We start from the raw sequence: 18,777 nt of genomic DNA, 5'->3' as shown, positions 1-18,777 counted from the left end.
CCACAGGACGGATTCCTCTGCAACCCAGTTACTAAGAAATTCTGTAAAGGGGCCAAGGAAAGTCTTTGTCTCCTTGGACCCTTCTGGACTCCTGTTAGCAGCTTTTCATCAATTTCAGTTTTGACAAATTCCCTCATAAAGCCTCCATTTTACTTGGTCAATATTTAGGCAATGGATTCAAATCTGTTGAGTGCTCCAGTAAGCATGGATTAAGTAATTGTATGATACAATTCTTAAACCCATGGAACCTAAAGTCTGAAGTCTCCAAGAGGATCAGTAACTTGCCCGTATTCACTAGGTTAACAGGTGATAGCGCCAGACTTTGAACAAAGGCAGGATGACTCTGAGAGTTTGTGCTTTAAAAACCCCTGTGCTATACAGCCTGCCACCTTGCCCATCCTCCTAGGAAAAAGGTCAAGGAGACAGCCACTCAATACTTCATGATAACCACTGGGAGGTCACCATATATAAGAAGAGGAGACAATAAAAACATGAATTTATGACATCCTTTTGTTGTCCAGCCAGAGTCCCTACCAGGGCTTCTACCACCTAGAGAAGGGATTTGAATTCTGTAGAATCACTCAGTGATTCAACTCAGGAGGACACGTAAAGAGCTCTCTAAAATGATGGTTAGACCTCTAGGGAAATAACCTGGGAACTTTCTTCTGATCACCCCAGTATTAACAAGTGAGGCTTGGAGTTCATCGTTGATGAAGTGAGACATGTGAATGCCTTTGCTGATGCCGGACAGAGCTTCATTGGAGGATGCTGGCTGTGTAAGGCCCCAAGAGTCCGTTAGGTATATGACAGTGAGGACAGCTGCAGCAGTGAAAGAAGAAAGGGAGCCACCCAGATTTGGAGATGCTGTCTAACAGCAATAATCCTGTTGATCCCTTTCGTGGCAGTGCCCTTCACAGGTGTACAGGATCAGAAGTTGTAGGCATGTGCATTCCCCACGTTGTTCCAGCACCATGAAGGCAGCCACATCTGGTGCCATTAAGCTCTCTTTTTTTTAACTAAAGGAGAAACTGAGATTTAAAACATTCTAGGTAGAAAATTAAGAATACAAAATCAGGTTTTCAAGATCTAAAATCAGCTTCAGTTTGAAACAGATGGTCCCCAAACTCATGAAAGTAAAAAAGGGCGAAGTCCCTACAGGACAGAAACTTGAAAAAAAATTTTTTTTAATTATCTCAACTGGGAAGCTCAATACAGTGCACTGAGCTCAGCCCATGTCTGAGATTCTCATGGGGCTAGGTCTAAATCCCACAGCCCTCAAAAATAAACCCCCATTTTTAGCAAAAGCAAAATATCACCTTGTCAGTAAGTATAGAAAGGGATAGTCTAACATAAATGGGACTTTATAAAAAAGTAACTTCTGTATTTTTCTAAGCAGACACTTGCTATGGTGTCTGGAAGAAAAATCTAAGCCTAGAAGTCAGAGAAATACACCAGGATTTTTTTCTCTGGTTATTTGTAGGCTCCAGAAAATATTCCTCCAGAAAATCTGAAGTAGAAATAGCAGAGCATCTACTGATGGGATGAGTTGGGAGCACTTTGGACATTGAGTATTTTTTAAAAATGCCTCAAATATTGTCAATGCTCAGTAAAAGTTTGGGGACTGAATTAATTCATCCTAGTTACCAGTTCACACTTTGGGAAGGGGAGAAGTCAGGTCTAGACTCAAAATTAACTTTTCTTAAGAATTTCTTTGAGTTGAACAGTGGTTGCCGGAAAGTAAGGGAAATGAAATGTTGGTCCAAGGGCACAAACTTCTGGTTATAAGAAGAATGAGTTTGGGGGACCTAATGTATAGCATGGTGACTACAGTTAACAGTTCTGTTGAAAGTTGCTGTAGGAATAGATTTTAAACATTCTCCCCATAACAACATCAACAACATGGTAGTTATGTGATGTGAAGGATGTGTTAACTAATGTTACTGCAGTAACACTTAGCAATATGTGTATCAAATCATGACATTATGCACCTTAAACTTACACAACATTATATTTCAATTTTACCTCAATAACCTAGCAGGGGTGGGGAAGAATGCCACTGAAAGAGATACAGAAAAAGTCTGTTGTGATGTAATGTAGAAGCTGATGCTAATCAGTGCAGCATTCCTGGAATCGTGCACACTGTGAGTCCCTCTTGCCTCCTGTGCCCTTAGCTTGTGAGGCAGCATCACCGTGTTTTGGTCAAAGAACTTCCTCTGTTTGGAGTTTCCTTCCTGACTGCACAAATCTCCACCTTAATAATCCCAAATGTATTTCTAGTACATTTTTAAAGCTGCTTATCTCAGTGACAAGAGGAGATCATTCCCTGAACTAAGGTCAGATAGCATTTGGTTTGTATCTCCTTTTGGGCACTATTAACTCTGACTTTTGTCACAATCACTGTGACAGTTGAACTTGAGGACTGTGGACGTAACTGATTCACCATTTTTGACCCCAAGTCTCAGAACACTGTTTTCAGCAACAGAATTGCTCTGTTTTTCCTTTGGATTGAATTCACCTCTTTTAACACTTAACATGGTAATTCCCTTGTTTCTCTATTGCATATTGAATATTGCATAATATTGCATTAGTGCATAATATTCTATTCTTTATACCATGTTTATGTAATTATTAGTTATTTAGTTTCTTCTTAATTTTTTGTCTGCTGTATATCATGGCTTGATTTATATTTTGAAAATCCAATTTGATAATCTTTGAATTTTAATGAGAGTTTAGTCCACTTATATTTATTTTCCTTACTAATTCATTTGGATTTATTTATGCCTCCTCAGATGATTTGTTTATCTTGATTTTTCCTATTATTCTTTTTATCTCCTTTATGGTCTTTATTTAGATTGATTTTAAAATTCCATTTGTTCCCCTAACTTTTACAAAGAAAACTTCCTTTTTTGTCTTTTGTAATTATTGAAAATATATATCTCTAAGTAAAATTCTAAAGTACAAGAATTTTAGAGTACCCAAATCTAATGAATTCTCTGATCTATTAATACAAACTGATATTTTTAATTTATCACCTCCCATAGACAATATCATCAATACTTAATACTGCCTCTCTTTGTTCCAATATGTTCTTTCCCACATTTACCAGTTTCTAAGCTTAGCATTTCTTCTTGCTTCTGAGACTTTTTTCAGAGATCACATCCTTCTGACAACAATCTTTAGTAGCATCTTTAGTGCACAACTGTTGATGGTAAAATCTCTCCATTTGATCCTGCATTAGAGTGTTTTATTTTATTCATATTTTTATTAGCTTCTTATTTTTAAATGTAAGACCTTATAACAAGGTAAATAATAGATTGTCATTTTAAATGATAGTACAAGAAACACTGATACACATTTTTCTTAGATTAACCAGTTCTTTTTCTTTCCATCTAGTTTTGTCTGTACATAGACAACTAGGTATTAAAATTCAACATCTATCTCCTACAAGGGAAATCTGTTATAACCAAGCTTTCACTCCAAAGGAACTTAATATTGATAAAATAACATTTTCTATTATTTATATAAATTCTACTTGTCCCAACAATATTCTTTATAGATATTAGTTTTCAGATTCAGGATCCAATCAAGGATTGTGCTATAAATTTAGTTGTAATGTCTGTCTAGTCTTTTCTTTCTAATATTTTTGGGGAGGGGTGAGTTAATTAGGTTGTTTTTTTTTTAATGAAGGTACTAGGTATTGAACCCAGGACCTCGTGCGTGCTAAGCACACACTCTACCACTGAGCTATACCCTCCCCTCTCTAGTCTTTTCAAATCTTAAACAGTTCTCAGTTTTGTTTTTTGTTTCTCTGTCTTTTATGAAATTGACATTTATTTAGGTATACAAGCCAGTTGATGTGTAGAATTTCCCATCAGCTGGTTTTTTTCAGGTAGCTTCATCTTAATTAGATTCACAATGAACATTTCTGGCATTAAAACAATGGTAGGTGCTGCTTTTGACCCTCCCACCATGCCCACCTTGTGTAATTGAGATGTGGGTGTACAGTTCTAGACTGTGATTTTTCTCTCTCCGCACTCTGAGGAGCTTATTCTTCTCTATTCTGGCTTATTGTCATATTGGGAAGTCTGTTTTTTTCAGACTCTGTCATTCCCTTTTCTCAGACTTTTATTATCTTCTGTTTTCTTTCGTTGTTCAATTTTTTTTTCACAATGATATTTCTAGGTGTGAACAGTTTTTATTTATTCAGCTTGAAAGGCTTCATACTCTCCAAATTTTGTTAACTTTTGGGAGTTCTCAGCCATCATATCCTGAAACATTCTCTTTCCTCCTGACATGCTAATTTTGTGCATTCTTATCTAACTTCCACATTTCTTAACCTGTCTTTCACTGTTTCCATCTCCTTGACACTGTGTACAATTTCTAGGAAATTCTTCATATATGTCTTCCTGCTCACCAAGTCTCTCTGCAGACTAAACTCACCGATTGAGTCATTTCAGTATTTTTAAGGAAATCTAATACTCTTTTATAAATCCTTTGTTAATCTTTTTCTTCCTTGCTTTATTTTCATTTTAATTTCTTTAAATAATAAAGAATCTATTACTCTATATTCTATACCTGGTAACTAGAATATCCCAAATCCTGTGTTATTAAACCCTGCCATTGTTTCTGAAAAGTTTTCTTCACAATGCTTTTTCTTGTTTTTTTTTTTTTTTTGAATTTTTTTGAATTATAGTATCACTGTTACTGATTTTACCTGCAGGAATCTCAAGGTGATCTGGATTATTGGTATATTCCCCTTCAGGATTTTGCTTTGTTTCTGCCTGATAGCTAAGGTATTCACAGCCCAGCACAGTTCTCTGTTAATTTCTTACTTAGTATTGCAAATTTACACTCCAAACCCATGTGAATTCAAGGTGATAGTTACAAATATTCAGGTAGGACTTCTTCTCCTTCTTCTCCTTCTTTATTTATTTATTTATTTTTTTTTTTTGCCAAAGCAGAAGCTCTTTTTCCATCAAGATGGACTTTGTTCTAAGCATTATTTACCAAAATTGTATATTTGGCTCCATCTACACTCTGCAAATCTGAGACATAGTTTCCCATCCCCCACTTACATCTCTAAACCAAAGAGCTTTGTTTCATAGAACAACAGAAATCCTTGTGGCAGCCTGAGCATCATCTCATCTGGTTTGCAGGTTCCTTTTAGATCTCCAGGGCTGGGCACTCTTCTTACCTGTTCTGAGCTCAGTATGACTTTACAGTGATCTTTGTTATGTGTTGTCCAGCATTTTCAGGTGTTGGTTACAATCCAGTTTCTCACTATCTTTTATATTATGTGGCTTGGAGCAGAAGGATGAATGGGATTTTCAAAAATAATTCTCCCCACCTCGTTTTGAATCACCCCTCAAGGAACAAACATTTCCACTATTGATTTGTATTCAGGAAGATGGATTTCAGATTCTGAAAGCAATTACCAGAGGAGAATTTTCAAAAACCATTTGTTAAAGGCATTATCACTGGTATTAAATATTCAGTGTCTGAAGCACATTGAATTTGACAATAGTAATTGAAATGTGAGATTTTGGTAAAATGTTAATCTTAACATTTTGCTGGGATACTGCATATAAATTAGTCCTGTGATTTTTTGCAGCCACACTCCCACATGCAGTTGTCATTTGATATTCATGATGGTTAGATTTAGATAATTTTGAACACTTAATTTCTTTTAATGCCCTAAAAGACAAAGTACAGAGAACAAAAAAAAATGACATTGAAATATATCAATTATGCTTTCTTTTTTGGAAAATAATGCATTCTGAACCATACAGACTCTCACAACTCACAAGACTCAGTCTTACCGTAAAAGTACTCCAATTTACTGTGCATCAGATGATTAAAGGTCACCCATGAATAATCAGAAGCATGACTGCACTGAGAGCTGATTAAAATAACACTAGCTGTGAGAATAAACAAATCTCAAAATCTCAGTGACTTCTCACAACCGAAGTTCTCAATCACATACAGTCCAGTGGAGGAAACAGGTTGCTGGCAGAGGGTCTCTGCTCCACATAGTCATTCAAGATCAGATACTGAACAAGGCTGCAATACTGACATAGATGGGGCTGGCAGACTTGGCAAATAAAAATGCAAGTCTCGGTTAACTGTGAATTTCAAATGAACAGTAATTTTTGTAGATTTTCCATGCAATATTTAAATTATGCTTATACTAACAAATTATGTGGTTTATCTGCAATCCAGATTTAAACTGGTTGTCCTGTATTTTATCTTAACACATGGCTTCCAAAATTTTCCTGAATGTCAGTATCCAGTCAACAGATGGAGGGATAAAGGGGTAGAAAGTCATATGATTCCAGTTGGGGGGAGGAGGGAAGAGCTGGTTCAGGCCTAGAAGCAGCATTCTTTCCTTTTGCCCATGTTCCACTGGCTGAACAGGGTATCCTGGCCAAGCTTAAGAAAGTTCGGTTGGAAGTGATGTCTAACTGTGTGCCTAGAAGAGAAGGGAGATCTACTGATGAGGCCATTTCTGCCTCAGCAAAGGCCCATGACACATTACTCCACACTGAGCAGTGCTCAGCAGTTGGGGTCGTGTTTAAGAGTAAAGGCACTAGAATAGAGGAGTTGGGGGGCTTACAGAATATGAAAAATTATGGAAGAAGACAACTCAGCTGTATTCCTAACCAGGTACAGAGGTAGCAAAACTCAGAATGGAAAACAAAGAGCTCTGTGATTTAAAATAAGCTATCATTATATACTAATAGAGTTATCACAAGATAATTTGTCTTGCAGCTGGGCCATGGCTAAAGAGAAAAACAAGGAAATGGGAATGCAGGACTATCTCTTAGAAATCTACAAATATACATATATATACACAAATATGTGTGTGTGTGTGTGTGTATAAATACATGTATTTATGTATATATATACATACAGTTGCATGCTAAGGATGATAATATAAAGATGTTCTGAAGTTTTCCATGCATATGTGAATCATAAACAAATCTCAGAAAATTTCCCTAGTGAATGCTGCTAACTTCAGGAACTTGACCAGGATTCAAATGATAGGTGGCTGAGAAAAGCTATAGGTTGTTGAAAGGTACAAAATCATATTTGAATATTGGTTTAAGCAAATATGAATACATTTTTAATATAATGAAAATGTGTTAATCTATGTTTCCTAGATTAACACATACTAGAAGTCAGTCTTCTTCTATGAAATCATTTATTTTGGAGATGAATCCATGGCTCACATATCACTGTTTTTGTGGTGGGTTTTTAGCAAGAAAATAAAAAAATAATTGGAAATAAATAAACCCTGTTGTGAGTGTTTGCCATGAAAATCTGTCAAGAAAAGGTGACTGGAATATAACCTTTCCTGTTTAAGAAGATTTCCTTTCTTTTCTTGGTCCTTTTTAGGCTTTTGATAGTCATGACACAAGGAAATAGCACTGAACTGACTGAATTCTTTCTTCAGGGATTTGGTGCCCAACACAAGTTTCAGTATGTCCTCTTCACTGTATTTTTGGTCATCTATGTGGCCACCATGGTGGGGAATAGTGGAATGATCCTACTCATCAAGACAGATTCCAGACTTCAGACACACATGTACTTTATCCTACAACATTTGGTTTTTGTTGATATCTGTTACAGTTCTGCTATCACTCCCAAGATGATGCAAAAGTTCATAGAAGAAAGGAAATCAATATCATTCAAGGGCTGTGTCATGCAATTATTGGTTTCTGCAACATTTGTGACCACTGACTGCTACCTCCTGGCAGTTATGGCAGTGGACCGTTACGTGGCCATCTGTAACCCACTTCGCTATCCCATAGTCATGTCCCAGAGAGTCTGCATCCAGTTGGTAGCTGGCTCATATATCATGGGCACTATAAATGCTTCTGGCAGCTATGGCAGTGGACCGTTACGTGGCCATCTGTAACCCACTTCGCTATCCCATAGTCATGTCCCAGAGAGTCTGCATCCAGTTGGTAGCTGGCTCATATATCATGGGCACTATAAATGCTTCTGTGAACACAGGGTTTACATTTCAGTGTTCTTCTGCAAGGGCGACAACATCAATCACTTCTTCTGCGAAGTTCCTCCAATCCTCGCCCTCTCATGCTCCAACATTGACATCAACATCATTCTACTTGTAGTCTTTGTGGGATTTAGCTTGGTGTTCACCGTGTCGGTCGTCATCTGTTCCTACACATATAACCTGGCTGCCATCCTCAAGATGTCTTCCACTGCAGGGAGGACAAAATCCTTCTCCACATGTTCCTCCCACATGACAGCAGTCACCATTTCCTGTGGGACCCTCTCTTACATGTACTTACAGCCTCGTTCTAATAATTCCCAGGAGAACATGAAAGTGGCCTCTGTATTTTACGGCATTGTGATTCCCATGTTGAACCCCCTGATCTAAAGTCTGAGAAATAAGGAGGTAAAAGAAGCTCTAAAAGTGATGGGGAAGAAATTCTTCTAGATTGGACCCCAAGGATAAAAATTCAGCACACCAAAGTATGCAGTAGAGATGTTTGACCATATTTAATGTTTCTGAAATAAGGAATGTGTTCACCTCTTAAACCAGTGATACCTCCTTCGATAGATAGCTTAGTAGAATATAGGAAATATAGTATTCAAGTGGAGAGTGTTTCATTGATATTTGCTGATATCACATTGGCCATAAAAAGTCACATGGACAACCCAGATTCAAAGACTTGGAGTAACTGATCTACCACTTAATGGAAGGACATGAAACATCACATTGAAATGCTGTGGCTCCACTGAAGAAAAGGACTTGTGGCCATTTTTATAATCTACCACACCCTATGCCTGCCTGGAAAAAAAATGGGTTTTTTTTAGCTGACACCTTGATTAGGATATGATTTATATTGCCATAGGTGTATATATCAGAAACAATTCAAATTTAATCTCTGTAAACACAGTGTAATTTGTATTTTCTCACTATTGTAACCCCAGTGTCTGTTAGTTCTGGAATATAATAAGTACTCATGAAATGCTTACTGAGACAATGAACAGTGAATGCACCCAAAAAACTGACCATGTCCACTACAATGAGGGAAAATACTAGCACAGCATAGTGCAGCTACCTCTTTTTGTAACATCCCATATTATGAAAGCTTTGGGGGTGCACCAACTGCCTATAAGCCATTATGATAGAGGCTCAATTCTTCACCCACAATTTGAGATCAAGGACTAGCAAAGATGGTTAACACTATAGAAAATATTAATCTATACCACAATGGAAAAAAATATGTTATCACCCAAAAAAGTTTTGAACAAGAATAACCTGGGGAAGAGAATACTTACAAAAGCTGAAAGATGAAAAATCTATTCACATATCCCTTATGTGTACTCACTAGCTGTGGCAAAATATGCTTGTTTTTCTGTCCACTCTCCATTCTCTTCTCATTTCTTCCTAAAAAGAACACAGTGTTATGTGGAAGATGATGCAGCCAGATAAACAGGTACTTCTCAGCTTTCACAGTAGCTAGAGTGGTACATGTCTTAGTTTATGTTCCTGAGACGTGGCCTTCAGTAAAGGGAATGTATGTGTTGGGAGGGTGTGGTGAAGAATTAACCTTACCTGAAGAAAGGTTGGTCTGTGCCTTCAGCTACTGGGAGGTGACCTCAAAGCCCCTGGAATGCCCTCCCTAATAGGACTGTGTTTGTTTGCCTGGAGGCTTCGGCCACTGGAAAGTCTAACAGTGTGATTTATGGGATATGCCCTACCAGTTCAAACCTCCAGAGGAACTGGGGACTATAGGTATTGCCCTGAACCTCCAGGAGGGATTGAGAACTAAGATCATCCACATGAACAATGGAGAGAGCCCCAAAAGGAACAAACCAAAGGCTCAGGTGAGCCTCCTGAGGTGGCCCCACTCCGTGGCCATCACAGAAACCCCAGCAGGTGATGCATCCTTGAGGATGGTGGGGGCTTCAAGTTTGGAATCTCACAGACATTTCCCTCTATGTATCTTTAATTAGATGGTTATAATTTGTGTCTATTTGCTGTAATAAAGTTGTAATTGTATGTGTAGTGCTTTCCAGATGTGTTAGTTCAGGTTCTGTTACAAATTACATAGACTGAGTGGCTTCTGAACAACTGAAATTTATTTGTCATGTTTCTGGAGGTTGGAAGTCTGAGATCAGGGTGCCAGCATGGTTGAGGTCTGGTGAGAGCCCCATTCTGGGTAGCAGACTGCCAGCCTCTCATTATGTCCTCACATGATGGAGAATAGCTGGAGAACTCTCTGGGGACTCTTTTCAGGGCATTAGTCCATTCTTGAGGCCTGAACCATCATGACTTAAATACTTTCCAAAGACCCCTCCTCCTAATACCATCACACAGGGAGTTAGGATTTCAATAGATGAATTTGGTGGAAGGGATACAAACATTGTCAATAACAGAGTGGATTCCAGTAAATTATCAAATGTGAGGGTGATTGTGGAGACCCCTAATTTGCAGCCAAGTACAAATGAGAACAGCTCTGAGGACCCTTGAACTTTTGACCAGTGTCTGAACTGACATCAGCCCTATGGGAACTGTTCCCACAGACTGTACAGTTTGTTAAACTCTATGAAGGGGGCTATTCTAAGCGGCTCAGAGAGAAGCAGGAAGTTTGAGGTACAGAAAGACAAAGGCAAGGAAAGGGTGAATAATGTAGCTGGCTTACACCCTTGGACCTGGACCTCAATCCCACAGAGGACTTTGGTAAACTATGTAGAATGTCCCCCACAGCTGTCCCTCTGAAGTACAAGAGCTGAAGACAGTAATTTACTTCCCCTCCCCCATTGCTTGGTGGTCACCCAGCATCTTCCACAGCATCTTCCACAGCATCTGAGATACTCCTGAGAAGCAGGGAGCAGAGGTACCACAGGAAACCTGCCCCTGGCAGCACAGACACAGCCACACACACAGATGCACTGAAACCCAGTAGCTGAGGAGCTGTGGTGCAGGACAGAGATTTCTGCTGCTCCGTGTAACACAGTTCATGACAACGCGATGGAAGTAGAAGTCCCCTAGATGTGGGCAAAGTTTTGTCTTCCTGATCAAGAGTGTGCATGTGGTTGTCACTCTGTCCTGGATCTTTACCTCCAGGACTCCTCTCATCTGCTTTGAAAGGGTGTGTGATGTCTGGCACCGTAGTAGACATGGTAGACTTTGAGGCAACCAGCACATGGGAGAGACCAAACACATCACAGAAGTGCGACTCCTGACTTCCAGGCTGTTGCTGTAAGTCCTTGTTTTTATAAAATAAGTTGGATTTTTATCTATTCACAGTGGAACACATTCCTAACTGAGACTCATTCTGCAATAAGGAATAATGAATGTCAGTTCACCAGACACTGGCAATAAGTCTCCAAGAGACAAGAAGCTACAGGCTCGTTGAATTTAGCTTTCACCTTTCATTGAATAAAGCTCTAACCCTAGCGGCAATATAGCCAAACACTCCTCAAAATCTTGTGTTCCATAGATTGTTATTTGAAATGTTCTTAAGTTATGAAGTGTCGCAGGATGAATGGGTGTCTTTATCCAGGGCTGATTTTTTTTTTAATATAAACAATATTAGACAAAAAAAAGGAATCAAGAGTAAAATTTTACTTCAAATTTAAAAACTGGTCAAAGTAGTAATATAAATAATTATTTAAGTAGTAGTAGTAGTAACTCAATTTGTTACATTAGGAACATAGGGACTTAAATTTAGATTAGCTTTCGATTTCCTTTTTCCAGATAGCTGTGTTTGTTGCTAAACATCATGACAAGGTCAGTTTTCTAGACTTGAAGACTATTTTTCAGACAGTGTAAAAATTGCTTAACTTGATTCATGGCAAGAAAAAAATTTTAAAGGAGTTGTTCGATCAACAAAGCAACACACAAAAAAGTCCCTGATGACAGTAACACGATTAAATGTATCTTCTCTAGAGAAAAACTAAATGTTCTTCAGCTGAAAATAACTACTGAACATCATTTATTCCAATTGCATCCCAGCCCCTGGATGCCCAGGTTCCCAAGGGAGCAAGTATTGATCCCTCAGGCTCCATCTTTAAGCTCCCCAGTTAGAAGGAAGCACACAGAGAGCCTGGTGGCCATCAGCCTGTACCAGTTGCAGAAAGAAAATCTGGATGCAACCCCGGTGTAAGTAAAACAAAACATAGCCCATTTTTCAAAATCAGCCGTGTGGCCTCCCAGCGTGTGCCGGAAACAGTGGAGCAAAGGGGTCAGAGACAAAGCTCTAGTAAGTTTCAGCCAAGACCAGGGGTAGTCATTTCATCCCTGGTGACAATGGAAATGGAGTGAGGGACCTGAATTGGGCTGAGTGTTGCCTGAGAAGGATGTGAATGAACAAACGATTGAAAGATTAGACGAATGACTGAATGAATGAATAGTATATGGCTTTAGTGTGTTATTTGCATGTGTTATGACCAGTTTTGAGTCCCATTCAAAGCATGACCCTCAGCTGGGAAATTTACATAAATCACTTCAGTGACTTTAGGTCACATCATTAAGAAGCTGACTTTACTTCTTTCCCTTTTTCTTCCTTCTTAAAACAATAAAGCTATTTTAAAATGAAAAGCTGATGAAATTTACAAGTTTAGAGACTGTCTCTCCACTCCTGTGGCAAAGGATAGCCATTCAAAATTTGGTGTGAATCCTTCTAGAGACTTTTCATTTATAAATAAAGAAAATGGGAAAAAGAAGAGAATGGAGATTTTTTTTTAAAAGTTTATTTTAAGAGGGCCCACCCTACATATTATTCTGCAACTTGCTGTGTTCATTTAGCAATACGGTATGAGCACCTTTCCCTGAGTGTATATTCCTCATGTGTATTGATTGATAATACAAATCTACTCTGATTTATTTAACTATATTTCCAAACTTTTGCCATTGTAATCAGTGTTGCAATGAGCATTATTATCTTCCAAGTGATTCTGTGTAGAACTGAGGCTGAGGGGGTGACGTCATTTGTCTCTGTGAAGTAGTGGGATCAGAATTCAAACCCAGGTGCTTTCTGCTGCACAATGCTGAATGTAAGTGAAGCTTTGGAGTCTCCAGGATTGAGTACAGATTAAGCCCATTCAAAATACTTGGGTTCTTGTCTTGTGTGTGTGTGTGTGTGTGTGTGTGTGTGTGTGTGTGTCTGTGTCTGTGTGTGTGTGTTGTGTCCTTTGTACTGGATTTTGCATAACTCTTGAAAATGTCATGTCATACAGTTTACTCTAATTCCAAAGGATTAAATTAACATGGTAAATGTCATTATCTCATCAAGATTCTAATTTAAGTGGACACACAACCAATGCTAGCCTCTTCTGACAAGTGCTTCCACACACTGCATGGAAGCCTCCTTGAAAGGGTTGCAGTTAATCTGTTTTACACTAAATTTACCCCAAGAGGCAGCTCCCACATACTTACTGGCCTTTAGCTGTCACTAAATGTCAAAAGAGGAGAATTGTTTCTTGTTCTGGCACCACAGTTACCCCATTCTGTTTATTTCTCAAGATGTTTGAGAGAACTGGGTTGCCCACATCCCCACAGGTGGGTTTGCCATACTCCCCACCTCTAAAGGCACCTTCTTATCCCAAACTGACCCTCCCATCCATGGAGCTACAGCCCTGCCCGGAGTTACCCACATCAGAGTGAGGAGCCCTCTACTGAGGTGTAGGGGTGGGGTTTGTCTTTGTGACAAAATATTTAAGATGCATAAAAATATATTTAAAATAAGGTTACAACCTGATGTACTATCATGTAAGTTCCCCAACTTCCTTTTCAGTACCCAGCATTCTGTGTGAGAAATGTGTCCACATGGATGTTGTGGCACCAATTCACTGAATTCTCACTGATTTATTAATAGTTCTTATTGTTTTCTATGTTAGAGCATGCTACTAGGAGCATTCTTCTGTGAATATATTTATACGTACCCGTCTTCACAAATACCCTTACATGTGTGTGTCTGTGTAGCCTGTAAATTTATCTAGAATATGTACCTACAATGGAAATTCTGGATCAAAAGAAGGCATATTTAATTTTATTAATATTTCCAAGTATGTCTCCAACATGACCTTTCTAATTTACCTTCTGGCCAGAAATATGTGAGTGTATATTCTAACCTAAACTTTCCATTTTAGACTGAGGACTATAGAATTGTATTTCAATGTGATATTAATATAACTAATAATAATTATCTGATAACTGATGAGTTGTGTGTATATCCATACTTCTATTGGCCATTTAAGTCTCTCCTATAATTATCCTGATTATACTTTTTGTGAATTTTTCATGTGAATTTAGAAATTCATTAATGTATTCATTAATACATTAAGAAATTACTTAAATGTACTGGATACTAATTCTTTGACCTTTATATGTGTTTCAAATAAATTTACCTGAGTAAAGTTTTAGTCATTAACAGGTCTTTTCTCTTTCATAATATTGGTGTTTTTAAGTTAGATATCATTGAATTTTCTGTGTTTTATGTTTTATGCACTCAGGTCTTATTTAGACTTTTTACTGCATAGCTAGGGGGAAGGCATTCTGTTGTGTTTCACTCTCACAGCTTCACAATTTAAGTCTTTAATCCATTTGGAATTGATACAATGAGAAGTAGAAACACAGTGTAAGTCATTCATGTACATAAACACTTTAGCACCACGTTTATGGGGTCATTTGCATTGTTGCCTGTGCTGCTGTTCTCATGCTTCAAGCTTCAGTGCCTTGTGGGCCTGTTTCTGGTCTTTTTCACAGTTCCATTGACCTGCTTGTCTCTCCTTGCACCAGTACCACACTGTCTCTATTATTGTTGCTTTATAATATGTTCTGACTTCTAATAAGATAAATTATCCCTTTTTAACCATTGAAATTCTCTTAGCTATGTTTAGCTCTTTTCTCTTCCATGTGTTTTATAAACTTGTGAAGGTGAACATGAAATTCACTCAAGCATTTCACTGAAATTGCATTGAACTTGTAAATTAATATGAGGGGAAACATCACGTTGGTACAACTTGGTCATGACTGCTGCTGGAGAATACTTTGTCCCTGTTCCTGATGTTTCTCTCTTGCAAATGGAGCTCAATCTGTGTAATCATGGCCACCATGTCCCCATTTTATTCACTTGGTTCCTAGAAAGGTGGAGGGGCTTATCAGGTTCATAATTCTGAGAACAACCTTGTGTGCCCTGCTCTGCCCTCACCCTCAGGAGCAGCCAGGCTGCTGAAGCCCATGGGCCCCTGCATTTCAGAGGTGCTTCCCCACAATGTGCAAGAGGGCTGCCCCTGTCACTGCCACCAAGATTGGGTGGATAAGCCTGTCTGCTTATGGTGTTCATTGGAAGCAAGCAACTTGACTAATAACCTTGAAGTCTTCCCCCAGGTGTCTGAAGGTGATATAATGGTCTCCATATCTTTTATTTCTCAACTTGTTCAAATCTGGAAAAAGATGAAAATAGGTATTCATTTGGAGCCTCTTTGAGACCCTAGCAATTGTTTGTTTATGAATGGATGGGTTGATTGTTGAATAGGTATTTATTGACCACTGTTTGCATCTATTTTTACAAGTGAAATGGTTCTAATATTCTTTTCTCAAACTTTACTTAATTAGGTATCAAGGTTCCATTAGCTTCATGAAATGTGGAATGTTTTCTTTTGTGACTTACAGGAAAAGATTGTTTGATATTAGAATTATTTGTTCCAAAAATGTTTGGTAAAAGGTTCTTATGTCTAGTGTGTGTGTGTAAACTTTTAAATAAAAAGTCAAGTCAGTTAATGTTTTAAAAATCTTTAAACATTTTGCATATATACTAGCAGAGACACATACAGTGACTACTATCACTCTCCTGTTGCTTGCTTTTTTAAAATAAATATTGAGAAAATGCAACTAAAATTTATCAAATTATACATATGATATAAATGTCATGATGCCACAAACACCATGTGCTAGTAACCTAAAATGAAAAAATACATATATATTATTGCTTTTTACTATCTTGGAGAAATGAAGTAAGGAATGAAATTTATTTTTCAAAAAAACAAAAGTCAAAAAATGATAGTTATTTTAAATTTAAGGATTACTGTTCTATGAAGGATGTAGGCAAAATTAAAAGGTGATAAAATTGAGGGAAATTCGTTAAGTAAGAAACTGACAAGGAATTCAAATCTTGGATAAACAGAGAATGTCTAAAATCAACTCAATACAAACATCCACAAAAAAATATAAACAGGCAATTTACCAAAAACAAAATTAGTATCCCAAAATTCTAAGAACATTAGACAATGATCAAATTTACTTGTCATTAAAGGGAAAGAAAACAAATAAAAAATATATAACAATTTACACCTATTTTTTCTGGCAAAAAAATGCTAGGAAAATACCGGTGTTCACTGGAAAGTGACAGTATGGGAACCCCCATGCACACATTGTAGAGGTGTAGATGGTGTATTCATCACGAAGAGTGATCTGGAAAAACGTGGTCAAGTAAAATGTGTGCACACCTCCAGACTCAAAAATGTTCTCCCTAGGAATATACCCTAGAAAAATTTCATGCTGAGTTCTTTGTAGTGGGAAAATGTTGTAGGCAATCTGCTGCCCATCACTAGGGAAGCACATAGGTATTTATGATGGGTGGACACCATAGAGCAGTGCTACTCGATGTGTGGTCCATGGACCAGCACCTGTGATTAGACTCTGCTTCCACTCTATGATAAGATAACCACTGAAAGTGAGATCAACCATTTAAACTATCAGAATTTTGACAATGCTGAGACCTTTTTATTGCATTTTATAAAAATATAGGGCCACAATAGATTGGAAATTTTACAAAGAAAATTATCCTTTACCATAATACATTGATAAACACTTCCATACAACTCCATGAGACCATCGTGGCAGAGAAGTGTTATATAAGGAAGGGGAAAGGATAAAATGAAAATATGGAGATAAGTGTGAGAAAGATCATTTAGAAATCTATGGATATGTGAAGATTTCACATATAATGATTAGTATTTAAGCAAGTTGAATTTCTAATTAAAATATAGTGAGCATAAAAGAAAGCGTAATTAAATGTTTATGTATATTTCACTTGTTGCTGAATTGATAGATTTATGAAATACCAATCACTCTGCACCCTGAAAAACATGGATACCAATCCATGACAACTTCCCTAAACTGTAAATAAAAATGTCTAAGTCAGGTGTCAAGGTTCAGTCATTAAAATCTAAGTTACTTGTGTCACAAAAATATTCTCTGACCCCACTATGAAATTAAATATTATACCATTTTCAGTTCCAGAATTAGGTAGATGATCATGATGGTCTTAGCTTTCTCTACTCTTCTTTCTTTGCACCTTTTCAGCTAATATTGCATCTTTGCCAGCCATGGAACAAAACAATCGTACCAAAGTGACTGAATTCATTCTCCTGGGATTTGCTGGTCAACACAAGTCTTGGCATGTCCTCTTCATAGTATTTCTGGTGATCTACGTGCTCACCCTAGTGGGTAACATTGGCATGCTCCTACTCATCAAGATTGAGTCTTCCCTTCACACCCCCATGTACTTTTTCCTCCAAAACTTGGCTTTTGTTGATCTCTGTTATGCATCTGCTATCACTCCCAAGATGTTGCAGAATTTGATGAGCAAAATAGATTCCATCTCATTCGTAGGATGTATAGTGCAGCTCCTTGTCTATGGTACTTTTGTAACAAGTGACTGCTTCATCCTGGCTGCTATGGCGGTGGACCGTTATGTGGCCATCTGTAACCCACTCCACTATACAACAGTCATGTCCCAGAGATTCTGCATTCAACTCTTAGTTGGCTCATACTTCATGGGTTTCCTAAATGCTTCTGTAAACACAAGTTTTACTTTCTCACTGAACTTTTGCAAATCCAATAAAATTAACCACTTCTTCTGTGATATACCCCCAATTCTTGCCCTCTCCTGCTCCAGTGTTTCCTTCAATGCCATTTTACTTGCAGCCTTTGTGGGGTTTAACTTGACGTTCACTGTGCTGGTCATCATCTTTTCCTACATATTTATCCTGGCTGCCATCCTGAAGATCTCTTCTGCTGCAGGGAAGAAAAAAGCCTTCTCCACATGTGCCTCCCATTTGACAGTGGTCACCATTTTCTATGGGACACTCTCTTACATGTATCTGCACCATAGTACCATAGAGTCTCAACAGCAAGAAAAAATGGCTTCTGTGTTTTATGGTGTTATGATCCCCATGTTAAACCCCCTCATCTACAGCCTGAGAAACCAAGATGTGAGAGAAGCCCTGAAAGGGGTTGGAAAGAGGTGTTTCTAGTTTGAGCATCAGTTACTAAGTCAACACAGTTCACCAGGCAAACCAACAGTTCTCTCTTATTTCCCAAAAGCAGAAGGGATGACAAATATCTGTGGGTTGCAAAGGCATTCCTTAATTATATCAATAGATCTGAAATGTAATGAAAACATCTTAAATGGGTAAGTTTCTAATTCATGTGTTTCTTAAGGAGAAAGCATAAGAAAAGATCTTTGATAGTGCTTTTGTACATTTTGAGGAGCCCTTTTTTTCAAATACCTGCCCTTAAAAAGAAAAGAAAAATACAGAGAAGTGTATAAAATCTGTTGTAATGTACCCATAACAAGTATAACATGAATGCTCACCAGGACAGAAACCTCTTCTGATTTCCCTTGACAGGTGCTGTTACTCTTACTGTGACTCTGTAGCTACATTATTTTAATTTTATAAAGAATAAGTCAAAGAGCCAGTTTTTGGAGCAAATATGAAGAAAGAGGGAAA

At 37.9% G+C, this 18,777-nt stretch overlaps 2 protein-coding genes across 2 annotated transcripts; both read left to right on the top strand.

The window, feature by feature from the left end:
* Positions 1–7,408: 7,408 nt before the first annotated feature.
* Positions 7,409–8,439, top strand: LOC116661719 (putative olfactory receptor 5AK3). The gene is made up of 2 exons (XM_032474234.1): positions 7,409–7,904; positions 8,031–8,439. The coding sequence occupies exons 1-2, from the start codon at positions 7,409–7,411 to the stop codon at positions 8,402–8,404; spliced, it is 870 nt and encodes a 289-aa protein (XP_032330125.1). The 3' UTR covers positions 8,405–8,439.
* An 8,844-nt stretch (positions 8,440–17,283) lies between these two features.
* On the top strand, positions 17,284–18,300 carry LOC116661711 (olfactory receptor 5AK2-like). Its single transcript, XM_032474226.1, has one exon. The coding sequence runs from the start codon at positions 17,371–17,373 to the stop codon at positions 18,298–18,300; it is 930 nt and encodes a 309-aa protein (XP_032330117.1). The 5' UTR covers positions 17,284–17,370.
* The last annotated feature ends 477 nt before the right edge of the window (positions 18,301–18,777 follow it).

Source organism: Camelus ferus, chromosome 36, assembly GCF_009834535.1.
Source record: "Camelus ferus isolate YT-003-E chromosome 36, BCGSAC_Cfer_1.0, whole genome shotgun sequence".
Lineage (NCBI taxonomy): Eukaryota > Metazoa > Chordata > Mammalia > Artiodactyla > Camelidae > Camelus > Camelus ferus.
This window is presented reverse-complemented; position numbering and strand designations above follow the sequence as displayed.

Excerpts from the sequence above, each read along its gene's own strand:
- LOC116661719 (XM_032474234.1), top strand. The coding sequence starts at position 7,409 with ATGACACAAGGAAATAGCACTGAACTGACTGAATTCTTTCTTCAGGGA. Across the intron at positions 7,905-8,030 it reads CTATGGCAGTGGACCGTTAC|TGTTCTTCTGCAAGGGCGAC; the intron begins GTGGCCATCTGT and ends TTTACATTTCAG.
- LOC116661711 (XM_032474226.1), top strand. The coding sequence starts at position 17,371 with ATGGAACAAAACAATCGTACCAAAGTGACTGAATTCATTCTCCTGGGA.